Source organism: Pholis gunnellus, assembly GCF_910591455.1.
Source record: "Pholis gunnellus genome assembly, chromosome: 21".
Lineage (NCBI taxonomy): Eukaryota > Metazoa > Chordata > Actinopteri > Perciformes > Pholidae > Pholis > Pholis gunnellus.
This window is the reverse complement of record NC_136548.1, coordinates 7,831,417-7,852,006: the sequence shown is the minus strand read 5'-3', so window position 1 is coordinate 7,852,006 and position 20,590 is coordinate 7,831,417. Positions and strand designations below refer to the sequence as shown.

At 43.2% G+C, this 20,590-nt stretch overlaps 2 protein-coding genes across 4 annotated transcripts; one reads left to right on the top strand and one right to left on the bottom strand.

The window, feature by feature from the left end:
- Positions 1-1,972: 1,972 nt before the first annotated feature.
- fam20a (FAM20A golgi associated secretory pathway pseudokinase) lies at positions 1,973-11,034 on the top strand. 2 transcript variants are annotated; one of them, XM_079182184.1, is made up of 11 exons: positions 1,973-2,506; positions 4,198-4,391; positions 4,618-4,668; positions 6,145-6,223; positions 6,462-6,554; positions 8,470-8,585; positions 8,771-8,951; positions 9,582-9,691; positions 9,784-9,865; positions 9,949-10,008; positions 10,186-11,034. In XM_079182184.1, the coding sequence occupies exons 1-11, from the start codon at positions 2,136-2,138 to the stop codon at positions 10,454-10,456; spliced, it is 1,608 nt and encodes a 535-aa protein (XP_079038310.1). In that variant the 5' UTR covers positions 1,973-2,135; the 3' UTR covers positions 10,457-11,034. The 2 variants fall into 2 exon arrangements, with proteins under 2 accessions (XP_079038310.1, XP_079038311.1); XM_079182185.1 differs by lacking the exon at positions 9,949-10,008.
- A 1,150-nt stretch (positions 11,035-12,184) lies between these two features.
- On the bottom strand, positions 12,185-20,018 carry LOC306712810 (cAMP-dependent protein kinase type I-alpha regulatory subunit). Of its 2 annotated transcripts, XM_079182231.1 has the most exons (12): positions 19,898-20,018; positions 18,104-18,324; positions 17,185-17,355; positions 16,995-17,086; positions 16,816-16,877; positions 16,681-16,727; positions 16,432-16,590; positions 16,276-16,336; positions 15,913-16,034; positions 15,000-15,081; positions 14,581-14,709; positions 12,185-14,119 (listed from the first exon to the last, which is right to left on the bottom strand). In XM_079182231.1, exons 2-12 carry the CDS (start codon positions 18,275-18,277, stop codon positions 14,109-14,111), a joined length of 1,110 nt encoding a protein of 369 aa, XP_079038357.1. In that variant the 5' UTR covers positions 18,278-18,324; positions 19,898-20,018; the 3' UTR covers positions 12,185-14,108. The 2 variants fall into 2 exon arrangements, with proteins under 2 accessions (XP_079038357.1, XP_079038356.1); XM_079182230.1 differs by having other exon boundaries at positions 12,185-14,709.
- Positions 20,019-20,590: the final 572 nt, after the last annotated feature.

Below are 20,590 nucleotides of genomic sequence, written 5' to 3'. Positions count from 1 at the left end.
GCCCTTTCTCCAGTTTGTTTCTCTGGGATAAATACAAACAGACACAGCCGGGACAAACAGGGCAAGTCAACTAGACTGCACTTTTGTCCCCCAGGCAAAATATAATATAAGACAACATAGCATTACTGATTACTGAGAAATGTTTTATCTGCTGGGAGACAACAGATAGATTGGCATTTAGTGGTTACATGTTCAAATTGTTATCTTAACCATTCTTTGTGCAGAAGAATAAAAAAAGGAAAAAAGACATTCATATATTTCTCAGTTTGTTGTAGTTTAGTTGTGGGATTTTTTTTGCCGTTAACTCAATAACATATTCATCTTCGAGAGACCATGAACAACTGACAGGACCTGAAAATGGAAAGCTCATTTAGTTGTGAAAAATGTGGCTTCTGCTGGTCTAAAAACAGATATTTTTTACATCATGCATTTGGGTCAAAACAACAACAAAAACGTCTCTCTCTGTTTTCGTAGCTGTGATCTTCGAAAAGGCAGCAGTCACCCACTTAGCCCGTGTGTGTGTGTGTGGGTGTGCGCGTGTGTGTCGAGGCAAAACAGAAGCTCTTTTACAATCTGGCTAAATGGCAGGTTAAAGATTCCTTTCACTAATTTCCAACATCAGCCCGTTCTCTCTTCAGAGAGGGTAAAACACCCTGGAGAACAACTCCCAGACACTCATGCGTAATTTTGCCAGACTCTCACACACACACACACACACAGACACACACACACACACACACACACCCAAACAGACGACAGATGTTCCAAAATACCACAGTAAGAACAGCGCAGATGCAGGCGGGGAAATGCCCTGTGAGATCTTCATTGCTTCAGTATAAAGCTGCTTAGGGCTTTTAGCGGCGTAATGGGCAACAGCAATCGTAATTCATACACTGTATGTTTTCACAGGAATCAGAGGGGGAGAGAGTAAAGAAAAGGTGGCCTGTGAACGAGGGGTTATTTCTTCCTGCGTGTTTCCTCATTTGAAGTTGTGCAAGAAGTTGTTTTTTTTTTGCTTTTTTTTTCCAGCACTGCCTTTTTCTGAATTTGCGTCTCTTCCGTAGACCAGCGTGACAGGAAGAAAAGCAAGGGATTCATGTGTGGGAACTGCAGCAGGAAGGAAAGTGCAGCTGGGAATTTTTGCCCGGAGCGAAACAGACTGGACGTCTGTGGCGAGAAAAAGAGAGGAGAAAGAAAAAGAGAAGGAAGGAGAGAGGTAGAAAAGATGGCAGGGGAGCAAAGGGGGTGAGCGTTTGAAGCGGGGATGACATGAAGCATGGGATGATGGGAGGGGGAGAGAAGATTTGATGGAGTGAAAGAGGACTCTACTTAATGAGGAGGAGCGGAGGAGATGACAGAGGGAAGGGAGCCTCGTCTCCACGCCTTCTTGGGATGCCAAGGCAAGTCACACGCTCACGCAGACTTAACACACACTTCTACACCTGTTAATCTACACATGCACACTCACAATCCCCCTACCAGAAAATTGGAGAGGAAGGCAGCCAACTTAAACACACACACACACACACACACACGCATGCATGAATGAAAACTGGACTTGGACCTGCAAGCTGTACACACACACACACATGCATTGCATCAGAGTGGATACGCCAGTTGGACGTGGTTTCATTCAGATCTGCTGTGACAAGAAGAGGTTCACAGTCTCCACCCCTTCCTGCTCCAAAGGACTTTTGCTTCAGAGTGTGTGTGTGTGTGTGTGTTTTCTAAACCACGCTCACTCCCAATCTCCTAACCTGTCACTTGACGCTCATGCACATACCTGCACACACACACACAGACGCACTCGCTCTCTCGTCCCCAGAGCAGCAGGTCCCTGGAAGCAGCCAAACTGTCAGTGACTGTTGCAAACACATGCTCGCTCTCGGCTCGGCTCTTTCTTCAGACGCTGCCAAGGGAGGAGGAGGAGGAGGAGGAGGAGGAGGAGGAGGAGAAGAAGTGAGGCTGGAAGGAACAGACTGAAACACACAGATAGAAAAGAGAAAGAGGCAGACTTGGATCAACCTCTGCTTGGCTGACTGTGTGGGAGACTACAAGTGATGCCTCGCACTCTCTAAAGCAGCACATCGTTTTTTTAGCTTTCTCTTTCTACTTTTTCCCCCCTCTCTGTTCAAATGATGAGGAGAGACCGTCTCTTCTTGGCCGCGACCCTCACAGCCATCTTCTCTGCTGACCTCTACTTTATCCTCCTGCCAAAGCTGCGGAGCGTGGGCCAAGGATCGGGACACTTTTGTCCATGCGGTCCCATCAACCTCACCCTTCCGAGGCACGGGGGTCTCGCCACCCCGCAGCTCTCCAACTGGACTTCTGCGCCGCCCCTGGATGGTATCACATCTGAAGCCGCTGATGGGGGCTCAAAGCTGGGCAGGCTGTTTGCTCACCCTCTGTACAACATCCAGACTCCGGTGCCGGGCCCGGAGGAGAGGCTGCTGCAGGCGGAGCACCTGATGGAGCACTACAGGAGGAAGGTGTCCCGCTGGGAAAGGTCAGTTTCTGGTGTCATTTTCTTGATTTTAAAAGACACGTCTCGACATTGCTTATTTTGTCCAGAGTGCATTGATTTCGCAATGGCTGGCAATTATCTAAACATGGCTTGAGTTGCTCAACGGCTCATTTTGGCTGACAGATCTCACCGTGTAAAGGACGCGTTGGGGCTCGACTGTGGTCACGGGGCAGGGTCACCGACATCACCACCTGCAGACGCGCACAAACACAGATAACAGATGTGCACCACAGACAGACAACAGGATGTGTAGACAATTCTGTGCGTCATAAAAGTGCAACGTTGAGTGGGCTGGTGGCAGAAAGCACTCACAAACAAACATGTCGTACGGAGAGCTCGCGTCTGGAACGCTCTCTTTAAAGGTAAACAAGGATTTAAAACTGCGAAAGCCCATTTTAATCTGTGGGAGCTGAAGCCGTCTTGGCTTGTGAGGCTGTCTGTCTATCCCGACGCAGTGCACTCGCTCAGAGAGATACAGATTTTGGGCTCCCATGCTGGAAAATAAGAAGAAATATGAGCAACGGATCTCCTCTCTCTGCTGCCTTTTATGAATGTGCACCAAAACAATGGATAGCCCAAAGGCTTGTTGGAGACTTGCAAAATCTTGCAACAGTATCGCAACACTGCAACAAACACGCGTAGGGGAGCTTCTTGACTGCTCAAATGAACAGTGATGACAGCTTTTATTGTCATGCTGAAACAGGAAATGGGTTTAAAATACATTTCCTGCTCAACCTGTGTGTTTGGCCAATGTTGCAAGAAACTACCACTGAAACATTCTCCACTTCCTCTTTGCTATTTTGTGTGTGTCTTACACTAGTCTGGTCTGCTCTTGTCCATTGTCCTGATTACCTTGATCTCTCCCTTCACCTCGCTGGGTGACTGATGGCTCATGTTTATAGGTCTTTGCTTCATTATCTCGGCTCTTTATGCAGCCCGCGATGGAGTTTGTTTGGGTTGGGAGATGACCGTCCCACTCAGTGTGGTCGGCTCTGGCAATGTGGTGCCACTCTCACCACAGACTCTGTGGTGGTGAGAGTGTTTTTTTGGTCTCCGATTATTGTGGCTCTGGATTTAAGTATAGCAAGAGAGGAGAGGAGGCTGTGGAAATTCAAGATGTTGGTACAACCACTGTTAAAAACAATAGAGAGCCTGTAAGACAACTAATAAAATGTCTATATGTGTAAGCAGAATCGTGCTACAGGAGGAGAGGGGCAAATAAAACAAGTTATAAAACAGAGCGTGTCTAATAAATTCAACAAATGCCTGCAACCCTGTGTAGTTGCTCACATCTTCTTTCATTGGAAACACATTCTTGTAAATGCTGCTGCTGCTGAGAAAACCTGTTGAATGCACTTTGCCATGGATTTCTGGCACCAAGTACCGCTCCAAATCTGTGGTCTTTCCAAAATAAACCACTGCCTTTACAACATGTTGTAAGAAGTGATTCCCAAGCAGTGGATTCTTTTATTCAAAGCTTGGCAATCCAGGTTTAGCCGCAGCACAGCAAGAAGCCCCGGTCTCTTTCAGGGAGCTACTTTGTTGTTGTTTATGTAACATGGCATTCACAACCCCTCTGCAGCAAGAAAACGTATGATAACACGTATCCCCCTCTGTATTTTTAATGAATTCATCCCCTACAATTAACCTCTGTGCTGCTTCTCCCTCCTCAGACATATGAAACTCTACAGCGAGGCAGCGGCTATGTCCAACATCACCGTGACTGAACACGAAGTGACCTTTGACGCCGGCGCCAGCTGGCTGAAGTTCCACCTGGGAATAAACCGCTACGCTCTGTACTCCCGCGAAGACCGCGCCATCCCACAGCTCCTCAAGGACATGCAGAGCATGAGCGTCGTCAGCTCAGGTGATGGATGGATGGCTGGGATTTAAAAACATGTGCATGTCAGTGTAAAAAGATTTGGGATTGCTTGTAATTAGTTGTCACCATTTGGTTTTACTTTCTGTTTTCTGATTTAGTGAATGCGGGATTATAGAGGCTCTGAGAGATGCTAATATTCTGGCTATGTGTCCAAACTCGTTGCTGTTAAAATGCTACATGTGACACTGTAACAAACCGTTATCTCTTACAGATTACACTCAAGATGAGAAGGCCCTAAAAGGAGCATGTGATTGTACCCAAGGTATGGACAATTAGGCTTCTATTGTTTGGGTTTTGATCTTCTTTGTGTTAGATGTCTGACTAGCCCCTTTGTTTCTCTCTTCATGTTTCTCGCTGTGCTTGGCGGTACCGTCAGAGACAAACACACTGCTGCCTTTGTGATAGCGAAAAAATTCCGTTTGGCGTCAAAATCCAGATTTGTCTGTCTGTCTGTGTAAGACACTTGCTCTGGGGCAAAAAGGCAGGCGTGTGTTTGTGTTCAAAGGCAGAGCTCTTAATTACAGTAAATGTTTGATGTCTGCGCGCTTTGAGGGAAGCCAATGTTTGCAGGCTTCAACCTACACACCACCCGCCACCTACGCTGTCCTCTATACCTCGGAGCAGCACGCAAGCCAAAGCTGCAAATGGATGGATGGATAATTGAAAAATGTACAGACAAAGTCACTTTGAATGTATGTTATTTTAGCAAAAACTAGCATGGATGGGGAGTGGAGTAATGATGCGGCTGTATCATACTTTTTCGGTAGGTATGAACATTAAAGCAAATGTTTTTTCAGACAGTATTTTTGTATCTACTGCTTTGTGTCCTGTCTGTGCTTGACCAGCACAGTTATGTGGCCGACCACACAAACATCATTCACTGCCAAGAAGAAATGCAACAAAACGATCCGTCCCGTCTGTTCAAATGTAACCTCAAAAGACTTTCTTATTATTTCAGTACCCAAAGAGTGAGCGACAGCGTTCGTCGACCAGGAAGGCTGTTTTTATGCCGTTTGATTCATTTCCAGAAGAACAAAAGTAGTGATTGTAAACCTTGTATGATTGTGAACTATTAATACGCTGGAGTCTGACAGAGCGCAGCAGGTCCAAGGCATGTGTGTGGTTAGTCTGGCCTACTGCTGTGCATGAGAGAGAGAGAGAGAGAGAGAGAGAGAGAGAGAGAGAGAGAGAGAGAGAGAGCAGATTGCAAGCTGTGTGGCCAACCCCCAATTACTTTATCGCAGGGAACTGGCAGATCTTCATGTGGAAAGGGTTGCAGTTTGGACTGGCCTCTGGAGCATTAAGCCCAAAAAACAAATACTAGGGGTGGGAATCCCCAAAGGCCCCACGGTACGATCTCGATAACGATTTAAAAACAATTTCTGGATATTGCGATTCATTAGCTTTTTTTCAACTGCAAATTATGCAGTTTGTCAATATCTGTTTTATCGAATACGTTTCACTCATCTCATGTCAACCATTTTTTATTGTAGAAAAATATGTTTGCCAGCCAAGCAGGCAGACTGAAGTCGACTGAATAAGCCTCTCATTACCAAAAGGTTTCATTCGTATTTGCTATACAGTAGAATAAAAGATTGTTACTTGTCGTCTGCGTATCAATACAATATTGCCACGCAACATATCACGATAATATGCTGTATTATTCCCCCCAACTCTGCTAGACACTGACTCAGTTGCCTGATGCTGATGTGTCTTTGTCTTTCTGTCTCTGCTCTAGTTGTGAAGCCCAGCGGACATCACCTGAAACTGGCTCTGAAGATGCAAAACTTCGCTAAAGCCATGTTCAAGCCAATGAGGTGAGGACTGAACCCACATTTGATTTAGTCCCTGGTCTTTATCAAACACCACCAATGGATTTCATGTCAAGGAAAGGTGGGGTGTTAGGTGAAGTATGGGGTTCTGCAATCCCTATATTACAGTTCACCAGTACGTCAGGCTGAATCATCTCATATCTGCTAAGATGACAGTATTTGTCGTGTTGATTATATACTAACTGTGTGTGTATGTGTGTGTGTGTGTGTGTGTGTGTGTCAGGCAGCAGAGGGACGAGGAGACTCCAGAAGACTTCTTCTACTTTGTTGATTTCCAGAGACACAATGCAGAGATTGCTGCCTTTCACCTGGACAGGTGTGACACTCCTCTCCTCTTATAATGCTCATAATCACTCAATTGTTTGTCCTGTTTTACTACCATCTTTGCTACACATCGTAAGTGGTCTCTCATGGAATTTATGGTGTGGTGCTAGGGGGTAATTTTAGTTTTTGTTGCACATCTGTCATTTTATTGGCCCCAGTTGTGGCTGTGGTGCATTCTGAAGTGCAACAAATGTTTTTCTTTGGGTCCTTTATTTTAAAGGGATAATACGTGATGCAAATGTAAAACTGAAGCGGGAAGTAAAGAAGCCATTGACAATGATTAATGGCTTTCAGTGCTGTTCAGTAATTGTGAACAGCAGAGTAACATGCCTACATTTAGAATTATGACCAGCTGAGAAACACATAAAGAGCTTAGTCATCATTTACACATCAAACTTTTGATGTAACGCCTGCGACATGGCAATAAGGATGACAATGACTGTCGGTCCATGACTTTGATTTAGACTGAAATATCTCAACAACTATTGGATGGATTGCCATGAAATTTTGTACACACAATCATTGTCCTCAGAGGGTGAATCCTGTTGACTTTGGTGATCCTCTGACTTTTCCTCTAGTGCATCCGTGAGGTCAAAATCCCTGCAGGACTGTTGACATTCCCATCATCCTCAGTTGTTTCTAATGTTTAGTGATAAATAGCAAATGTTAGCTCGCTAATACGCTAAACTAAGATGCTGAACACGGAAAACATTATCCACGCATTGCATCAGCATGTTAGCATTGACATTGTGCGCATGTTAGCATTGACATTGTGCGCACGTTAGCATGCTGACGCTAGTGTTGAACGTTTCTTGTGGAGCAGTGATGACATTAGATTGTAACATTTACAGAAGCAAAGGAGATATTCTTGTTGTAGTTTACCACCGATGAACGGAAACAAAATGCAATCATTTAAAAACAAATCCGAAATAGTTTCCAATAAATAGTTGTAAATTAAAACTAAGCCTCCTTGTACAAACAAATAAATCACCCACCCTAAGCAAAGATTGCGACATGTTTGCCCAGACCAGGATTTCCAAACTAGCTGATCAGCATAAACCACAGGCTATGAGCAAACACCAGAACACACACACACACACACACACACACACACACACACACACACACACACACACACACACACACATGTTGTGAAATTGCACATTAGCTGAGGTGAGGTGATTCACTCTGAAACACAGTCATACAGCTAGACAGTATCATTAAGAAGCCACACACAATGATCACTTCAGCACACGAGACAGAAAGCAGTGCCACGTCATCAACTCAAACAATCACTATAATTATTCTTCTACGGCCTATCTGCTCATATTCTAAGTATCCGTTAGTCTTTCAAATGTGCGTTTCTGTCATCAAACCCAAACAAACAGATCATTTCTCTGCTATCTCCTATTTTTAATTCGGTGTGTTTTTAATCTGTGGCAGTGTGTTGTCTCTCTCTCTCTGCTGTGTCTGCCAACCCGTATCATCATCATCGCTACAAATCAGCAGCTGGGGAACGCCGCCGAGTATCTGAGAAACAGCCATTCAGCTTCACACACTGATTGTTGTTTGACTGTTGTTTTGATTACCGTTTGCGAGACATGACTGAAATACGGCCCTCTGGGAGGTATAAGCTCTTGGTAGTGTGTATGAACACAGCACAGCTAAATTACACGACGTGGAGACTGTCAGTACATTCATTGATAAGAATCAGTGAAAATGAACCACGGGCTCCTGTGAAGCGAGGCGAGGAGACAGAGATAAGGATGCCATCTTGACGGGGTTCACATTGCATTTACATCCAATTTATGTAAGCGTGAACTGTGCGAACTGTAAACTATTCCTGCACACAAGAAACCATTTCTAATGGAGTTTCTCTTCTGTATCTCGTCAACTTATTATTTTAGGATCCTTGACTTCCGGAGGGTCCCGCCGGTGGCTGGCAGGCTGGTGAACATCACGGGAGAAGTCCTCCAAGTCACCCACAACGAAGACCTACGAGCTGTCTTCTTCACCTCACCAGGTTAAAAAAACCCACCATTCTCATGTCTGTACTGTACGAAGCTAACAGTTTGTTAGCTTGCACTTAGCTTAGCTTAGCATAAAGACTGGAAGCAGCGGGAAACACGACCAGTTGTGGTCTTACAGGGGGTTAAAAAAAACGTGAACATGAAACTCATTTAGCCATTTCACTCTGCTTCCCAACAGCGAACAACACGTGCTTCTTTGCCAAGTGCCTGTACGTTTGTAAGACTGAATACGCGGTGTGCGGGGGCCCCGACCTGCTGGAGGGCTCCCTGTCTGCCTACCTGCCCGGCCTCAGCATCGCTCCCCGCATCTCCATCCCCAACCCCTGGATACGCTCCTACACCTTCACCGGACGAGAAGAGTAAGACCTCCACCTCACTCAAGAGAAATAATAACATTTCATTTTAGAGGGAAAAATACTTGCATTTGACCTCCTTATGCTATGAATATATTATAGGATGTTACTGAAAACATGTTTACCAAATGGTTTGGTTCAAGCATGGGGCACATTTGCTGTGTTTTGCCGACTATAATCCAACTGTGGTGTAGACAGTTGGTGGCCTCCAGTCAGATTGTAAATTCTAGTATTTTCAAAATAAAATGAAAGAACAGATTTCCTGTAAATCCTGTTGACATCCACATCGGATGTTTATCTCGTTGGTCAACGGCTTTTCTATTTAGGGATGAAAGAGGCGGAAGAGTGCTTCGTTTAATTTGACCCTTTTCTGTCTTTGCTTCACCACTTTTTAACCTATGAAGTCAGTTTGCACCAGACCAACAGCAGCCACTTCCTGTTTTGTCCCATAAATCTGCTGAGCAGGTTTCATCAGTATCATCGCTATAACAGTGTCTCAAAATCAAAATGAACTGAGGGGTTAATTTTAGACTGTGTTTCTTCTCAAATAGTTTCAAACATCTGGTCAAAACATCCAAATGCAGTCAACAGTTCCTGGATCAGCCATTTATGTCTGTATGTCTTTTTGTTTAAAAGGTGGGAAGGGAATCCCTTCTACTGTGACATCATAAAGCAGCTGTATCCCTATAACTCTGGCAACAGGCTCCTCAACATCATAGACATGTCCATCTTTGACTTCCTCACAAGTATTTAATACCACTTCATCGCCTATTATTCACATAAACCCCAGAACCGTCAGAAACAATCTTTCTATAAAGTTTTTGTCCCTGTGTTACAGGCAACATGGACAGGCACCACTATGAGATTTTTACTAAATTTGGGGACGAAGGGTTCCTTCTCCACTTGGACAACGCCAGAGGGTAAGACAAAGACGTCAGAGAAAATGTAAAGATTGTGAAATGAACCGTCACGGTGTGATTTCCTTATCACATCTTATGCTCAGGTTTGGGAAGCACTCTCAAGATGAGATGTCCATCCTGGCTCCGTTATCTCAGTGCTGCATGTGAGTATAGTGTTGTATGGTGCAGTGGGGAAACAGCCTGTTTGGTTGTGGATTCACATTTGAAATTCATGAATACAAGCAGTTTATCCATGAGATTTTCATATCAAAAGTGAACAAGGGATGTGTAGTGTCTGGAAGTTTTGGGAGGAAAATGGATCCGTCTTCTCTCCTCCTCAGGATAAAGCGCTCCACACTGATGCGGCTCCAGCTTCTGGCCCGACCCGAGTTCAGACTCAGCGATGTGATGAGGGAGTCCCTGGAGGGAGACCCTTTACAGCCGATCCTGACGGAGCCCCACCTCTTAGCGCTGGACCGCAGGCTACAGAAGGTCCTACGAACGGTCCAGCGCTGCATCCGGAGGCTGGGCGAGGACGAGGTGATCGCCAAGGACTTTGTCAAATCCACAGGGAGCCCTCAGAGCGCCACAGAGACGGAACAGGTCAGCTAACGCAGGATGAAAGGGTTGCAGCTGCTCTTTGCACCACAGAAGACTTCACGATGAAGCGCATGGGAGCAAACAAGGCTCAGGTGGTTTTAAAGGAACAAGCCGGGAACGGAAAACGCTGTGAAGGAATGTCATTGTGGAGGTTGACGACTTTAAACACTGCAGGCCTCAGATTCCTATCACAGGGTGAGCCGTGTCTTTTGGTTTAATTTCCTTCTCTCAGGGTCATAAATTCCCCCAAGGGTGCATTTTATGACAGAGCGCTCACTTTTCACGTCCACCTACACCATCGGGTAGGTTTGGAGTCGACACATTTAAATAAAGAGCTTTTAAAGAAACAATTAAAGACCAAAAGCCGTGAAAGTGTACAGGATTGAATACAGGAGCTTTCTTTGATACGTGACGCTGTAGACGCTCTCTCACTGTGAGACACATCAACATCAGCAAAGGAGTTCATATTCATCAGACAGAGCTGCCATGCAGCTGAATCAGCCGTTTATCAAACTCATGCCGGTGAATATTGTGATCACTGAAATAAAGATTTGTGTGATGTAATAATTATGAAATAAAGTTATTTTGAAGATAACCTGCAAGTAACAGCAGTGTAAGTGTATGTGTAGATGTATTCGTGTGAGTTAAAACTGCCATTTAGTTTCCTCCGACTCGTTTTCCAGACTTGTAATCTTTCTGTCTCATTAGAGCGTTTAAAGAGCTTCAACACATCACTGTCAACTGAAACAGGCCGAGACAGAGCAGTGGCCGACTTAAAGCGACTGAGAAATATGCGTTGTGTCATACCACCGTAATAACTCTGAACTAAGCCAACGGTTTACTGTAAACTGTGTTCGAGCTTTGGCCTTCGTTATTTTCTTTGCTCTTATCCAACACTCCCGATACGTTCCAGGTCTCTGTGTGATGTAAAGTACGAACAACCCCAGCTATTTTTAAGAGGTCTTTGGGATGCCAAATAAAGTCAAGACGTCAGCCTCACAGAGCAGGCGGGGAGGCTGATAAGCCGTGAGATCATAAAATGTGCTCTGTGCCGCAGGTAAATACCTTCATACCGCAGTATATCCTTCCTAGAACATAGCAACAGGAATTCACTTTTTTTTTAAATCCCTGTCGAAAATTAAGGATGACAGATTATCTTCTTCAGCTCCAAGTAACTAACAGCAACCATTTGAATGCGGCAAATGTTGGCAGTTTCCTCGGAGCCAAGTGCAATTGTTTATAATTACGTTTAAAACTTGTGCTCATTATTTGAAAATATTGCAGCATGGAAAAATAACTTAAAATGTCTAAAGTCGTAAAAAATCCTCTTAAGAGGGAAAAACGGAGTGATATAAAAGTATCACTAACCGGAGAATAGCATGTTTAGAAATCGTTCATAAAAGAGAAATGGAGGAAAGTTTTAAAATGTGTTCATAGATCACAATATACCAGACTATTTATTTATAATGGTGCAAGGCCTTTCTGCAGCAACATGTTCCCCCCTGGTGGACATATGTAGTATTACATCTGTTTTTGAGAGCCACCAGAACGCCGTCTAAACCCAACATTAGTGAGCTTGTCTTCAAGATGAATTCCCCGTTAGTTGGAACTATAAATCAAAAGCCAGTTCCAGTAATAGGAGGGAATGACTTAACTAAACTGGAACCACCATTGCAACTACAGTAACACAGCCAAAGGGTGCAACATACAAAAAAGGACGAAGCCCGACACAGAGATCAATCATTTTTACTTTTTTATTGCTTAAACTGCCATCTGGAACAATCTATACCAAAAGGATAAACATCTTTGCACATACAGGAGGTCAAACTGAATACAGGGTAGAATAGAAAAAGAATGGTCCTCTGATCGCCTGCAGCTCTCTGCGCTGCAGACCTAACAAACTCACTGGAGGTCGGGCTAGCAGGAGTGACTGACGACTACCGTAAGCCCAGGTTAGGTAAGCTAAGGCAAACCGGGACAATTGCAGTGTGGCTAAACATTTGAAAAGAAAAACCAATGACGCTGCTATTTACACAAAAACATTATTTCGATAAAAAGGTGAGTCAAACCCACGCCCCATAACGGAGTCACTTCCTGTGGATCAGGATCAGATGAAGGTGATCGATTTAACTGTAAAGAAACGTACATATTACTCACGTCCATTGACGAAAAAAAAAAAAAAAGAACTCTTCTCACTAACCTGGCGACCCTTCAATCAAATCTTTTCGGACGTACAAACAAGCCTCTCAATTCTAAGCGCGTCCCAGTGCTCTGAATGAGAAGCACGCGACTGGTTCGGTGTCATTTCTGGTAACAGACAAAGTGAGGCAGGAATGAAGAGTTAAGCCTATAATCCAGAAGTCAACATTGTGTGATTTGGTAAAGATCTTTTAAAAAGAAAACAAACAAAAAACAGATTTAAACATTTTATGCCATCTAAATAGTCATGAAGCAGTTAAGCTGGGGAGAAACAAACCCAAAAATATTTGAGAAGTTCCTGCTTCTGCACGCGACTGCAGCTTTTTTTTCCTTTTTTTTTGTTTTTCTAAATACACGCTTCCATTCATACCGGATCACTGGATGCCTAAAACATCATGCCAAGTAAGCATAGAGAACAGATCACAAGCTACTCTGATGAAAAGACAGCCACCTTTTCAACAGGCAATAAGCAATGACACTAGTTTTAAATAAATATCTGCTCACTCTGCCCGTCAGCTCACCTGTGATGCTTTTAATACATAAATACTTCAGGTGTCCTGAAATCCAGAAACCTTCTTGTTTTTTTTTCTTCTTTGTTTTTTTGTTTTTTTCAAGACTTCACTTCAATAAACCTGGAGTTACCCATTTGATCTATTTTTTAAAAGTTTTTAACCCATGACGTTTTACACAATACGATTACATACTGTTTTTGTCAGTTGACAAGAAGGAGCATTTATTTACTTTGTGGCACTGGACACCTAAAATAGAATTTATGGAAAAATAAGTGTTTACAAAAGACAGTTAAACATATTTTTTTTTTTAAGCTCACCATCACTCCAAACCATAAGTTTATCATTTAGTCATTGATAATAATATAACTATGATCGTTTTAACTATACTATGATTACATGTCGATTACAAACCATAAACCATAGCAGAAGAGTGACCAAGTTATTTGGTATATACTAAAAAAAAAAAAAATGAATACTGAAATACACTTAATACTCTTGTTTTTTTGTTTTTTTCCCTTATATTTTCCCCTCAGAGTAGTCAAGGCAGTTCTTGAATGGTCTTTCTACAGATTAAGAGGACACTAAGGGTAAGAACTACTTCCTGTTTGGAGCTCCGAATTGCATTTCCACGGCTATGCATCTTTGCGTTGTGACAATAATAAACATTTGGCACTAGCCTGGTAGCTGCACGATAAAATAGAAACCTTAAGTTGTACGAGCTCTCTCCAACTCAGCAAAACGGACTCGTCAGCGTCTGATCGTGCCAATCATAAGGTAACCAAAAACACAACCATCATATAGATAAACCTTTAAAACGTGTGATAAAATTTGATGCGAATCAATTTTCTTCCTGCTTTCTACAGTTTCTAGGTTCCGATGTAATCAGGCTAACCGGGGTTAAAAAGGAAACTCTTTTAACGGGGGAAGAAGAAGTCCTCTCTTTTCTTCACTCCTCAACGTAAATCTGCAACAAATTCACCAAAAGCGCCATGTAAAGTTTGATTGTCCTGTCTCATCAGTCTGAGAAGCTAATGTCTTTCAGATCTCCTAACAATCCTGCTTTGCGTTTAAGTCTAAAAAGAAAGCGTAACCAGCAAAATACATATATAACATAGGTAACGTGTGATGTAACTGTGCCTACAAGGTAGCGTACAGCAGCTGGTACAAGCGCTGGTGAATGGCTGAAAGTCACCTCAGTGTGACGCGTGGTAACAACTAAATTATCTTTGTGTGTAAAACGAAACAATAAAAAGGGAGAAAAGCCAACAGAAAGAAGAAGAAAGTGACAAAAAAAGCAAATTGCATTGGTGGACCCTGGGTCTAAAAGGAGAAAGGAGGGAGAGGGTGGAGAGAGGGAGAGAGAGAGAGAGAGAGAGACCCTTCAGACAGACAGCGAGACGAAACTGTTATACTGTTGGATGTTACGTTTAAGAATGTCTGAACAGGGACCCAGGATGCGATCGAAGCGGGGCCGGTCCAGCTTCACGCACTTCAAGGGGCCGCGGGCGACCACAGTGGCAGCGCGGGGACGGTTCATCAGCAGAGCGATCTCACCTGGAGGACACACACACACACACACACACACACACACACACACACACACACACACACACACACACACACACACACACACACACACACACACACACACACACACACACACACACACACACACACACACACACACAGTTTACAATCTAACAAAAATAAAACATGAATCCTTCACCAACATAAAATGACATTTTTAATCATGCGTTTAGTGCCACGAGATAATGTTTTCAATTTGTTTTTACTTATAACAGCACTACAAAATAAAAAAAAGAAGTGCTGTGATGAGTTCTTACCAAAGTAGTCAGAGGGTCCTAATCTCCCCACCTCCACAAACTCCTCGTTCTCTGAGCGACGCTGCAACACAGCTGCAGAACCCTGAGACACACACACACACACACACATCAGTTTGGATCATTCATGAAATCATCATGAATCTTGCATTGTTACACGTTAGTTACACGTTACTAAAACATGTGTGATGATTGATCGGATTGATTAAAAGATCAATTAAACATGTGTTTAATTGATCTTTCAATCAATTAAACAACTCATAAAAAGCAGAAATACGGAGATAAGAAATTAAGTGAAATGTTTTCATGCATATAAACTCTGATCAGTTTAATACCATTAAGAAAATATAGATATTACGTTTTATTCATTTTTAAAACTAATTGTGGCAGCAACTAATGATTATTATCATGATCGATTAATCTATTGATTCATTTCTTGATTAATTATTTTGTTTACAAAATCATAAATAAATTGTCTTCATATTGTTTTATTCATCTCACCAACAGAAATATAAGAGCAAAAAAAAACGCAACAAATTGACTTATTTGAGAAGACGGAGACGGTATTTAGTCACATTGTTGCATTTTAATATTTTGATGATCAAAATAGTTGCAAATGAATTTTCTGATGATCGACTTACTGACTAATTGTTTCAGTTCAAAGATCAAATGCGTGTTCAGGGGGCGTCTCACATCACGATGTATGAACAATAAACAGGTTGCACGAGTTTAAAGAGCTGAACATATGATCGAGTGGCTCCGACACCTCCGAACTGTTTGATGTAACTAGGCCAACAGCCAATTATAGAAGTGATCAAACTTCAGAGTTCAAAGGTAGAATCCAGTGTCACACGTAGCATGTATAAAAGACATGTGTGTGCATGACGGAAAAGATATTGATTATATATATATATACCTCCAAGATGATGAAGAACTCATCTCCTGGCTCTCCCTGCACAACAATCTTCTGTCCATCCTCAAACTGGACGGGCTCCAAGGCATCAGCGACTGTCAGACGCTCCCATTTGTCAAGAGACTCTGAGGGGGGGGGGGCAAAGAAGAAAGGAGTCAGCTGAAGTGACAGACAACCCTGGGAAAAAAAACAACAACCACTCATTTGAATGGTTGAACCTGTTTTTGGTTTTCTTTTCTTCCCAGGCGAGATATTTTTAGCAAACTCTTTCAGGTTATTTTAATCTCAGCACCAAACACAAGTGACACGCGTGTCTTCTTCTATTTTTAAGTTTTGGGATGAGGCCGATTTGAAAAATGAACTCACCTAAAATGGACACTTTCCTGAGGAATTCCTCGTACATCTTCCTCTTTCTCAAAGTGCTTCCCTGAAGAGGAAGATAATCGTGTTAGCATAATGACAAACATTCCCCCCAACCAAGCTTTACAAATGGTGGTACATACTAATAACATGTCTGCTTACCATAAGTATTCTCCTGTAGCTGTCTCTGTCGATGCCCCACAGCTTGACGTTGGTCTTGGCTCTAACTGTGGCCGCCCTCGGGGTGCCGTATATCAGGGCCAGCTCTCCGAAGCTGCCTCCCTCCCCGATGCTGGTCACCCATTCAATGTTCACGTACACCTGTCAGATTAGTGGGGTAGAGACCACGGTGTTAAAATGTAAAAAATAAAAAACATTTCTTGCAAATAATGACGAGGATCAGACACTCACATCCATCTCCCCTTGGTCGATGACATAGAAATTGTCCCCTTCGTCACCTGCGTGCATACGAGGAGACCGTTAGCGTCACACGAGGCCATGCTAGGTTTAGGATAAACGTTAATCACTGAGAATATGTCGTCCTACCCTGCAAGATAACCGTTTCCGCAGCCAAGTAGGTGACTGGAAACATTGCATCGAATATGTCACTGGAAAGGAGCAGAGTTGTGAGATGATCAGCTGAACACAGTCACACAATTACCAAAAATGTCATCAATAAAGCCATTTAAAACAACAACAACAACAACAAAAGAACAAACAGGTACCTCCTCTCATTGTCGTCCAGGTGTGAGAAGAGCACGTTCTTTTCAATAGCTTTGGCCAAGGCTGCCATCGTCTTGTAGTCTTTTGGAATGACCTTAGAACACACCACAAAGACGTCACACAACTTCTCAGAACACTGATAGCATCAGCGTTGCGACACTCTTGCAGCTGCTTGCACGCGTGCATGTCTACCTTTCTGACATATGAGGCGGCATCCTCCTCTGTGTAGACCTCCGCGCTGAAGGCTCCTCTCCGCCGGCGGCCCTTTACCACCGGGTTCATGGGCGGAGACACCTCCTCGTCGCGCGAGTCTGAGCGGGAACTGCTGGCCTTCTGCTGGTTCTGAATCTGCTTGGCCTCCTCCTGGAGGAGGGAGAAGGGGATGGAGGTCTCAAGCTGCTGCGGTTTCATCCAAGTTAAGTCATTCATAAAAGCCCTTTTTGTGCAATAAAGTGCTACATAAAGTGCAATATACAGACAAATACAAAAAAAATGTATAGCCGTCAGACCGCCTGGGGAGTCAACTCAGAGACTACAAATATGTATAATATTTAAGTATGTAGGAAAACTACTTCCAGACAAGTGTCGCTGTTCTATGTTTTGGTAAAGCTAATAATCTCCATGACGATGTAAATGTTACGGTCAAGTGAGCATCTGAAAAAAATCTGATAATTTAAAAGCGGATGAAAAAAAAGACTGTTAATGTTACAAACATGTTTTTGTTATTGCTACGTGTTTCTGAGCCAAGCTGCTGTTCTCAGACGCGATGATGAAAAAAAATTAAAGTTTAAAAAGTTATAGACGCTTTAAAGCCAAACATGATTGTCGTACCGATTGTTGGCATCACAGAAAAATAGTTTTGTGCTTCAGGCTAAATGAGAAATTGCCTGATCGTTGACATCCATTGTGTCATGTGTTGTTGTTTTTTGCCGGAGAAATAAAAAGGAAATCTGACCGAGTGCACATAAATACAGTTTATGATGGCAATTATCAGCTGACTTATGAGACAGTTAACTGTCTGATGTAATATAGGAGTGTATATATATAACGATCTGCCTTCCACCCACTGACCAATAAGGACAACCCCCCCAAAAAAAGCACGGACACAAACCTTCTCCAGCCTCTCGAAGTACTCCCTGAGGAAGGCCATGGGCCTGTCCGGCCTGGAGGTGCACAGCTGGACAATGCAGTCCTTCAGCAGCTGTTGAATGTTGTGTTTCTGCACGTACTGCTCACACTCCCTCAGGCTCCGCTCCTCCTCGCTGCTCGTACTTCCAGATGCCATGACGACAACCGCAACCCTGCTCTGTGACCTCTAACCTTTTTTTTTTACTGGAGAGAGTGGACAGTAACGGGGGGGGGGGGGGGGGGGGGCATAGTTTCAGATCATCTCTGCACAATTTGGGAGTCACAGGATTACCAGAAGAGCAGCACTGTAGCGACTGTGTGTCGTGATGAGAAATGGACATAAAGAAAGCAGAAGAATGTGAGAGAAATAAGACCAGAGTGTGAAGGCACAGAGAGATGGGGGGGGGGGGGGGTGGTTCCTCGTGTCAGCAGTGCAAACAGGTCATATGATGCGATCACACGTATCCGACTACAGACAACAAACGTTTATTTACTCAAAACAACTTGACTTTTTGTCAAACCGGCCTGAAAGGAGCCCTCTATCCAAAGAGGCGGCATCATACAAAAGGCCCTAATTTTAGACGAAAGGTGAAATGAAGGCCAGAGAATCAATCCCGCTTGTGAAACAGATCAAACTATTAAAAAAAAAAAAAAAAAAAAAGCAATTGCACTTGCTTTAGGGGGTTTTAAACATCTCAGCACACAATGCTGCTACTGAGCAAAATAGCAGATACCAGATCATGTGATCAGCCCGATACGGGCTTCTTCTGAGACCTCTGAGCTCGATCAAGCTGTGGTGTCTAGAACAGGAAGGCCTCAAGGAACCATCATGTGCATTTTTTTTGTTGTTGATGAGTAAACTAACAGACCGAGGCATCCTGTCCTTGCAAGAGTATCATGCATGTGCGTTAGTATAATAGGCTTCAGATCATTTCCAATCTGACTAGGCCCAGTGGAGATTACTGGTCTTGTTATCAAAGATGAGGCTGAAACAAACCTTTATGCAACCAACTTACACTCATGGTGGAAACTTGGCAGGCTTGCTTTCATCTAAACCTATAACTAAGACACAAATGATACCGTTTTCCAACCAGGTAGGATAAATTAAGAGACTACAGACTCAACAACAGGAATCTTCTGCCATACTCCATCAGTACATTTTAGTTTGAATATTGTAGGCGGTGAAAGTATATAATTAACATGTACATTTTATGATGCAGTTACTGAGCTGCAGTGTAACCTCTGTTGTCTACTCAGAAGCTGTCAATTAAATTAGAGAAAACACAGTGATTCACAAATGACCTTGCTGAAAAAGTGACAACGGTCTGTGCTGGAGGATGGGGGATAATAACGCATCTAACGGTTTAGGACGTGAGTAAACGTTACCGCCGTTAGAGACAGTATGAAGCAAATGCCCTGTCTGTAACACCGTCTAGGTCAGGAAGGCTTCATGAGGAGGCTGACGGCTGCAGCCAAATAACTTACAGCAAACAGACCGACACGGAAAAGCTATCCACTCGACATTTTAATACCCAATAAACACCAAATATGTGAATACTTCATGTTCCGTACGTTCGCTTAACTGTCATCGGCCTACGTTGTGTCAAAGAGTGAGTCTAGTTTTGATGCCTAGCTGTGCTAGCTCGGTGCAAAGGCAAAGCTCTCCTCCAATGACGCCATCTTGAGTTCTATCATAAACAAACGCGAGACGAAGGAAACAAATTTCACCTATCCAGAGGTCACACGACAGACGAGCGGGAACAGCGCGAATACTCACAAGAAACTGTAAATTCCTGCCGAGCCCTTCGATAGCGACTCGGGATGGATGATATTTCTCAGAGCGAACCGTTACCAGATCCTCCTCGCTTCGATTTTTTTTCCCGAGCCCTGGACCGTTGCCCCACCGGATACGGCTGAGAACCAATCAACGGCCGTCACTGACGTCAATTCTCCTCGTTCTGACATGTGAGCCCGTCACCCCTGGCAACCTTAAAGGAGACCGCACGGAAACCGTGACGTCAAGGAAATAGTTTAGAATTGAGAAGAAGAAAAAAATCGATTTATATCTGATTAAAAATTAGCCTGATAACAGGAATCTCTCAGTGTTGTCTTTATTTAGACCTCCTGGTTCACTGCAGCGTGTATGGACTTACAACATCATGTACAAATGTAATCAAACAGAAATACGGCCCCTGTCATAATTATAGTATTATATATAATGTTATTACCGATATATTAATGTCCACGCAGTATTCTAACATTGTGCCTGGTCGAAATGCAGCTAATTTGTGTGATTTATATTCGGTTGGGTAGTTAAATCTGTAATAAAACATCACATTTGATAAGATGAACATGAAGTAAAAAGTATTATCTCTACGATATGTAGAGAACAAGTATAAAGTAACATATAAATTACAATAAAATAAAACAGTACATGTACTTTACTTTCCACCACTGAGAAGGGGCAAGA

Excerpts from the sequence above, each read along its gene's own strand:
- LOC306712810 (XM_079182230.1), bottom strand. The coding sequence starts at position 18,277 with ATGGCATCTGGAAGTACGAGCAGCGAGGAGGAGCGGAGCCTGAGGGAG. Across the intron at positions 17,087-17,184 it reads CCGCCTCATATGTCAGAAAG|GTCATTCCAAAAGACTACAA; the intron begins GTAGACATGCAC and ends GTGTGTTCTAAG. Across the intron at positions 16,035-16,275 it reads CAGGAAAGTGTCCATTTTAG|AGTCTCTTGACAAATGGGAG; the intron begins GTGAGTTCATTT and ends CCCCCCCCTCAG.
- fam20a (XM_079182184.1), top strand. The coding sequence starts at position 2,136 with ATGATGAGGAGAGACCGTCTCTTCTTGGCCGCGACCCTCACAGCCATC. Across the intron at positions 4,669-6,144 it reads AGCATGTGATTGTACCCAAG|TTGTGAAGCCCAGCGGACAT; the intron begins GTATGGACAATT and ends TCTCTGCTCTAG. Across the intron at positions 9,866-9,948 it reads CACTTGGACAACGCCAGAGG|GTTTGGGAAGCACTCTCAAG; the intron begins GTAAGACAAAGA and ends TCTTATGCTCAG.